The sequence below is a fragment of a genome, unplaced genomic scaffold (assembly GCF_019419815.1).
Source record: "Pyrus x bretschneideri cultivar Hongxiangsu unplaced genomic scaffold, Pyrus_bretschneideri_v1 Contig36, whole genome shotgun sequence".
Taxonomy (NCBI): domain Eukaryota; kingdom Viridiplantae; phylum Streptophyta; class Magnoliopsida; order Rosales; family Rosaceae; genus Pyrus; species Pyrus x bretschneideri.
In genome coordinates, this window is record NW_025999679.1 from 919,850 (window position 1) to 928,008 (window position 8,159).

General features: G+C 36.0%; 1 protein-coding gene across 1 annotated transcript; it reads right to left on the minus strand.

Annotated features, from left to right (window-relative positions):
* Nucleotides 1-971: 971 nt before the first annotated feature.
* On the minus strand, nt 972-3,868 carry LOC103955336 (NADH dehydrogenase [ubiquinone] 1 alpha subcomplex subunit 13-A). Its single transcript, XM_009367212.2, has 3 exons — nt 3,520-3,868; nt 1,413-1,484; nt 972-1,299 (listed from the first exon to the last, which is right to left on the minus strand). The coding sequence occupies exons 1-3, from the start codon at nt 3,732-3,734 to the stop codon at nt 1,155-1,157; spliced, it is 432 nt and encodes a 143-aa protein (XP_009365487.1). The 5' UTR covers nt 3,735-3,868; the 3' UTR covers nt 972-1,154.
* Between the last annotated feature and the right edge of the window lie 4,291 nt (nt 3,869-8,159).

Below are 8,159 nucleotides of genomic sequence, written 5' to 3' on the forward strand. Positions count from 1 at the left end.
TGTACACATGGCATGTGACTCATAAAAAACCGGACAAGTCATCAAGAGGGACACATGTCAATACTTGGCGGAAAGTAATTATTTGATTTTAATTTAAATTAAACAAATTAATTAATTTTAAGTCAAATCAAATATTAATTAATTGAGTCAAATCACGAAACAAGACACAAATCAAATCTTGGTTCTTTCGTAGGAAAAGCTTGGAGAGCCTATAAATACGAAGCTCCAAGACAAAGAAAGGGTCCAAAAAAGTCATTCTCACATCCAAACACTAAATCTCTCAAGCCCCCCAAACTCACAACTTCCTAAACAACATAAAAAAGACTAAAAAAACTCTCTGCGTTCTTCGTCAAACTCGTGAAGAATCAAGCACCACTACATGTAATGATTCTTCCATTGCCACAAGCCAAACCCTTGCGGCATCCGTTCATCCAAGATTAAGTTATTACGACCCTTGGATCAATCACCCCTACACACACTTTACATTCCAGACATCGAATTAAAGGATTCAAACTGTAAACAGAGATTGTAACCCTACATTTACATTAATACGAAACATTTATTTTGTACACTAGTACTTTCCGTTTTATACATTCCCTTGAGACCTGAAGATTTTGTATCCCTCAATTGCCCATTATTCATCTTCACTCAGGGCAATAGCTAATTAGGTGTCCCCAAACGTATGGGTATTTCTTTCAATCCATGGGATCAAATCCGCTACCGGAGTTTGCCCCGCTGCACTCATACTTATGTAACAAGTAATCTAACCCTTTCTGAAGTAAAATTAATGCTTGTAAAATTTGTTCAACACAATCAGATAAAATATCACCTGTTTTAGGCATCGTCAAATAGCGCTTACGGACATCTCATGACTCGATGTCTGCTACAATCAGTAAACATTTTATCGAAATCCCGCATTGAACAAAGTCTTACTTGTGCTAACTCTTAATCTGAGGTAATGAAGAAGAGAATGATGATAAAGGGGATAAAATAAGACAATTACTGTTGTAGTATTTGCAAACATGTGAATAAGGGTTTTCTGCTGCATTTTTATTTCACAACAGAGCTATGACATCCCACCAAAGCAACCATGCAATAAGACAAAACAAACCAACTGGAGCCAGCTGCAGACGCAACTGGAGTTGAAAAATGAATCACCAAACTTCAGGGCGGAGCTCGCCCGTTGCTGGGGGCATCCATTTTCCAGAGTTGTAGACACTCTCACCAACTTTCCAATTAGGCACGTCCTTCATGACTTCCGCCTCATAGTCGAGATACTTCTTCCACTCTTTGACATATCTGAAGAAACAGAACAGACAGATAAGCGGATCTGTTTACGTGGAATTCAGGGAGATGAAGAGTAAGGGCACAACATGACTGGAAGGGGACAACCAATAATATAATCAGATTACCTTTCATCTTCTTCAGCTTGAAGCACCGGCAGTATTGCTCTGCGAGCAGCATACTTTTCTTCCTTGAGCGCCCTACATAGAGTCAAATTTTAAGTTTGTAATATACCATAGATCAAGGAAATCCTCGACAAGAACAAATAGTTGGCTCTGCTTACCCAAATAATCAATTACTTGTTAATATGACAGGAAAAAAGAGTAGGATAGTGCCCCAACAAAACCAAGCATTCTCCTAAAGGTGTAAAATGAAATTTAAGCAAATCAATATTTCCATCTTCCACCCTAACCCCATCCCCGACCAAAAATTAAAGTCAAGAGCATGAAATTTAAGAAAATATGTCCGAATAAAGATAATCAATGCTGTCCAAATAGTCACGAAGATAACCATATTTCAAATTATCTTATGAAAAGTCAACATATATGAATCTCCTGGATACCACAAGTCCACGAAATGATTTTACTAGCCAGAAGACTTAGAAACTCATCCAAACATTTTCATCCCAAAGAACAAAAATCACCGTCTTATGATCATCAAAAATCTAAGAGGGCACATATCCAATGGAAGCATCCAATTTGACAGACATAATTTAATTTATAATAGCTATTCACATCTTATGGAGAAAGCCCCATGCGATGTATTCAAAATAGACACATGACAAGCTAGTGGGGTAACCTAGCCAAATGTTTGACTTGAAGAAAACCTTCCAATAATCAAGGACTATAAGCGCTGAGGAAGCTGCAGGGAAAGAAAAGTGGATGGAAGAACTAACCAAGAACACCTGCCAATTGGCTCCAAGGATCAAAACTGACAATACAAATTAAATGGTAACATGTAACAAGTAAGAAACAACATGAAAAGGCACGAGAATTTCCACCTTCTGGATTTGTTAAGGCATCGACCACAAACATCCTTATTTACATATGAAAAAACATAGATTGAACAGCCTAGTCTATATAGCACAAACAAAAAAAAAAACTTGAAACTAACCATTCATGGTAGATTTACTTCTTGAGTAACTAAAGAAGTGAAAAGTAGAGGCTTTTAACTCTGCATTGACTTCCTTCTCATTCTTAGCGCTAAAAAAGAGGAGTGAAAACCATCATCTTCCATTCTTTTATTTTTTGTTTTATTTGAACGCACAGAAAAACACATACGAAATGAACTAAAGAGAAACCTCTACTCTGATTCTTCGTCTTAGTTGAACACTTATCCTGCACACATTTCAACATGCCTCCAAATTTATTTCTATTCGGGTCTTATGATACACTAGATCAACTGGTGGGTGGAAGGAGATGTGGGAGGAGGAGGGGCATCAAATCACAAACACCTGTGCAAACAAGGCAAGGGAGAGGATTAAGGGGCAGATGGAGTGGGGATGATTATACGGAAATAGGGAGCAAAGGGTATGAGGACGCCATTACTGATAAGTTATTAACTTAATACTATCCGGCTGTTACTCGCACCCGCACCTCCATTTATTGATACTGTGGATACTATACAGAGTGGCATCCGGATAAAAAAGGCAATGCTAAGTAAAATCATTCCAAATATGGAATTTAAGCTATCCGATACTATTCTTAGTTGTTAACATTGTAATAAAGTCCGCAAAATGAGCCCCTTAGCACATTATGAATGTATTGGCGTCTATTTTCACTAGTATCAAACGGACTACCCTAGTAGTCGAGCATAGAACCAAAACCCTCAGACCATGTTCTGACCACACGGCTAAACCTGAATTCTTCCCCTTTACCCCTTCATCCAAAATGCTCTTTTTACGTAATTCTCAGATCAACCCAAATTAACCGTAATCTATATACCATCCTGCATATCATCTAACTATTCACATTTCCTCAACAATGAAGAATTTAACAATTTGCATACGATGCGTCCAAAAATTGATAAATGGGAATTAAAACCCCACAAATTGTAATCTAAACATCGGAAATTACAGTAATTTATCAAACCAAAAACACGAATGCTGACACAATTGCAAAAAAATAAAAAAAAAACAAAAAAAATCAATGAAACGAAAAGGAAAATTAAAAAAATTAAAACAAAACCCATATAATCAAATTTAAAAATAAATGGGAAAAAGATAAAAGCTCAGACCTGCGGATCTTGTTGCCCTTTCCGACTTGGTACATGCCCCAAGAGAAGGTACCGAAGGCGGCGAGGAATATGGCCACTGAGCTGGGACCCTTGTTGGGGATCCGGCGAGCGTACCGGACCGGAGCGAATCCACCTGGCGGCGGACCGTCCTGCAGAACCGGCATGTCCTTGACGCTCGCCATACCCGGTTTATTTCTTATCACTGCCTCTGTCATTTTCGGAGCTGCTTTTGCGTTTCACTGATTCAGAATCTCAGCCGAGTCTTGTTGGTTGTGCTGTTTGGGGAAGGTTGAAGGGGAAACAAAGTGAGGTGCCTTGAATCGATGCAAGGTAAACTTCAATAGCTAAGGATTTTCACATTTACCCCCTAATCTGAGAAGTTTTAACTGCTTTTTTTTTTTTGTTTTGTTTTTTTTTTTTTTTTACTGATTGGTTCACACAATAGAAAGTCTAATTTGGTATCAAATTCGTCATCCACAAAATTCGAACCTAAACCTCTCAATTTCAGGTGAAGAGAAATATCGTCAGATCGTAGTGCTGAGTGACAAATTTTATTTTATTCAAACGATAGGTTTTTTAGATTATGTGTTAGATTAGTCACCAACGAGATTTGAACTCATACCATTATGGAAGAGCTCAACACATTTCTAATATTATGTTTTGTATATGCGTGGACATCCATTCGACTAAGGACTAATTTGGTATAGCACGGTTTTTGTTTAGACCCAATATTAAATCATTGGTTCGGGCAATTGAAGTTCTTAAGTGAGCATGATTCTAGACTAAGAGATGTTATGATAATTTTTTAATTATTGTTGAGGGGTAATATTACGGTTTTAAATCATAATTATTTCTTAATAGTTTATTGAATTATCATGATATTTTCTTATACAAGATAAATGGGATGCAAACTACATCTCCAATTTAGAAGGAAGCAATACAATTCAAATTGATCTGGGATCCTTACAGGCGTTATGTGCAACGTGTAAGGCAATTGGATGATTAGTAAACTACAAGTAGTACAATTCGAAGCCTTCGATCTGAAGGACGACAATGATTCGAAGATATCTGATGCAGTGCATGGGGAACAAATATATTTAAAGCTTTAGTGACTTCTCATTTTTTAGAATCTTTGTGACCTTCTCTTTTAATTGAATTGCCTAGTAACTATCTTACTCTTAAATATTTAGTATACCAATGCTTTGTAATTTCCCTATTTAAAGGGCTCCATATGTATCCTTAAAGTAGTGAAATTAGTGAATTAAAGTTAATCTAAGAAGAGAGAGAGTTTTCTCTCCCTTAAAATCAAGTGTGAGATTTGGTCATGTCGAGTGAATCCACGATTAGTGACATGAGTGAATCCATTGTCCCTGGTCGAGTGATTCACATGTTCTATCCCTGTAGAGATGTGAGTGATTATGTTGCTATTGGTTGAGCGAATCCCAGATTATCTATTCCTCTCTCCTCGATACCCTTGGTTCTGTTCTGCATCAAGTAGCATCAGAGTAAGCTCTTCGCTTCGGAGTTAAAAGGAAAAAAAAATCGTGTTGTTGATTCTACACTTCTTCAATTTTCAATTCTCTTTGTCCGAGTCACCCAAAAGGTTACCTATCATTGTAAAGGTCTAGGAGTCCACTTTCCAACAGAACAAACAGTGCCTCAATCAAATTTTTTTGCAGCAATTTGCTAGCAAATAGTGAAAGGTGTACGTTTTGTGCAAAATCTACAAGGCGCGGTTTCTTTTTCAACGAAGAGATATACTAGCATCTTGTTCCAATGAATAATATTCAGGTATATGAAAGCCACTCTAGTATGATATTTATGGAGGAAGATCTGTTTTATTCACAAAGAATTGATTGGAATTTACCCCCACTATATGATGAGTATTCGGAGGATGGTGTTTTGATGATTCCTATCCAAAGAGTTGCTAACGTTGAAGTGAATGTTGAAGAACATGCTTTGATAGATATTTGTAGCTTGGAAAGTTTAGAATATGAAGGATTTGGATTTTTTCAAGATGAGGAGATTGATATAGTCCAATGTTAAGTTCATCAATAAGCTACACGTATGTAAAATTGTGGTCACGACCAAGTGATGAAGGAGTTGTTCAAATTTGCTTTTTAATTCTCCAGCAAATTGTTAAAGATCAAGTTTTGGGGACATTATAACCGATGACATATCATTGGCAAGGTTGAAAACCTAAATTCAAATCAAGATTAAAAACCATACAAACCCGAGGACAAGTCTTTTCGAGAAGAGTAGAATGATGCAGTGCATGGCGAACAAATATATTTAAGGCTTTATTGACTTCTCATCTCTCAAAACCTTTGTGACCTTCTCTTTTAATTGAATTGCCTAGTAACTATCTTACTCTTAAATATTTAGTATACCAATGCTTTGCAATTTCCCTATTTAAAGGGCTCCTTATGTATCCTTAAAAGTAATGAAATTAGTGAATTAAAGTTAATCTAAGAAGAAAGTGAGTTTTCTCCTCCTTAAAATCAAGTGTGAGACTTGGTCGTGTCGAGTGAATCCATGATTACCGACGCGAGTGAATTCATTGCCCCTGGTCGAGTGATTCCCAGGTTCTATCCTCGTAAAGATATGAGTGATTTCGTTGCTCTTGATTGAGCGAATCTCAGGTTAACTATTCCCCTCTTTTCGATACCCTTAATTCTGTCATGCATCAATATCTTTTGAACTGAAGGACAATAACAATTTGATCGAAAGGATAACAATGATTCGAAGCCTTCGGTACGAAGGACAGCAACTATTCGAAGCCTTCGATCGGAAGGACGGCAACGATTCGAAGCCTTCAATTGAAAGTCGCCAGGCTTCCATCTAAGGGATGACAACAATTCGAACCCAACGGCCATGAGGGTTAGATGCGACACGAAGAAGAGCAAAGGAGAAAGTTTGGGGAGAAAGAGGAGACAAGGTCTTAAGGGTTTGAATTCAAAGCTTGGCCAAGAAGAAATTTTTCATTAAAACGGAAACACAAATAGTACAGCACGTGTTTTAATAAAAGTAGTGAGAAATTTTATTTTTTAAGTTATTAACTTTTTAGCATATATATTCCACTATTTGTATAATGACACGTAATATACCATCTTATGTACCGATTATACTGAAAAATCTCTCCATTTGAAGGAAAACGGGGTTGTCGGTTGTCCTAGGGGTACCCTGCAGGGGGAAAAACAAGAGAACAGGAAAGAGAGAGAGTGTTAGGGACAAGGATTGTCATTTTGTGAAAATGACGACGTTGTTACTGAAGTTTGGAAAGTTTCACTAAACCTTCAATATTGCTTCGTATAATTTGAAAAAAAAAAAAAAAAAAAAACAAAAAAACGTTTTTCAAAACAACATATAGCTGCTGTCGATCACCACAAGTTTCATAAGCATCTACTTTTTTTAAGTTTATCAAACACCTTTTAACATGTCATTCAGTATTACGGTTTGATGGTATCTTAATTTAAAAGTGAGACGTCTTAGGTTCGAATCTCGTAAATGATGAATTCGATATCAAATTAGGCTGCTCATTATATGACTTAACTAAACTCTCATTACCTTAGTGTAAAAATATTAATGTACTTAAAAATAAAAAATAAATTAAAATTAAAAAATTAAAAAAAAAACACCTTTAACATAAAAAATTATAAAATAAACTGCTTTTTTGAAAAGCACAACAGCCCTAAATCAGTACTAAAGTTTGCTGACTCAAATCGCAATGGTCGGTTTTGTTGATTTTTACAAAAACAAAAGTAAAAAATGTTTAAAACAAACTAAACTGCAATTAATTAGTATCAATGATGGTTTTGAATTTTTGTAAAGTGACTTAAACCGAAAGGACTAGCCACTTCAAATTTTAATGATTTCATTTTCCAAGTATTGTCTTTTTATTGGTTAAGACATTAAATTTGAAGGTTGATAGAAGCTTGAAGAGCTTTGACATGTAACCATCTTGATTAAGTTTTCGAGGTTGATGGTGTGTCGTTTTTTAGATACTTTGATGCAGGAGTGTGTTTTTGTTCACCTCCTAATCCAAGATAACCACTACCTCCCCTCCAAAATTGTACCACATGTCCATTTAACTAACTATGATTACCTTATAAATTTAATTATGTTATAGATATTCGGGATTGTGATTGTGTAAATTCTAGATAGATTCGATTGCTAGTTATTCTTTCCATATAACAATGTGTTTACTTGCAAGACAATTTATAATAAATGCACTGTGTTGGGGGGGGGGGGGGTGGAATAACAACGCACAAGAAATCCCTACAATTCTCCATTCTCTCTCTTTGGTTGCACCCCTCTATTCCCTTTTAGTTAAATAGGCAACAACACGTTATCAACATGCTCCTCCACTGCACTAAGGAATCTAATGAGGAATTTTATGCTACAAACCAGTTCATCAATATCATCACGTAATCAGGTTTTTCCAAAACGATGATCTTAATCTTGATTATTTTTTCAGCCATGATTGTGGGAACCTTCACCTAATGCATGACCTAACTTTACATTTTACAAAGTTTAGATTCTACATAAATTGTTTTTGCATTATATCCATAATTGTGCAGTTATTGTAAATTGATATTATGAAATAATTGAAAATTTTTTAATTAGGGTTCTTGAAAACC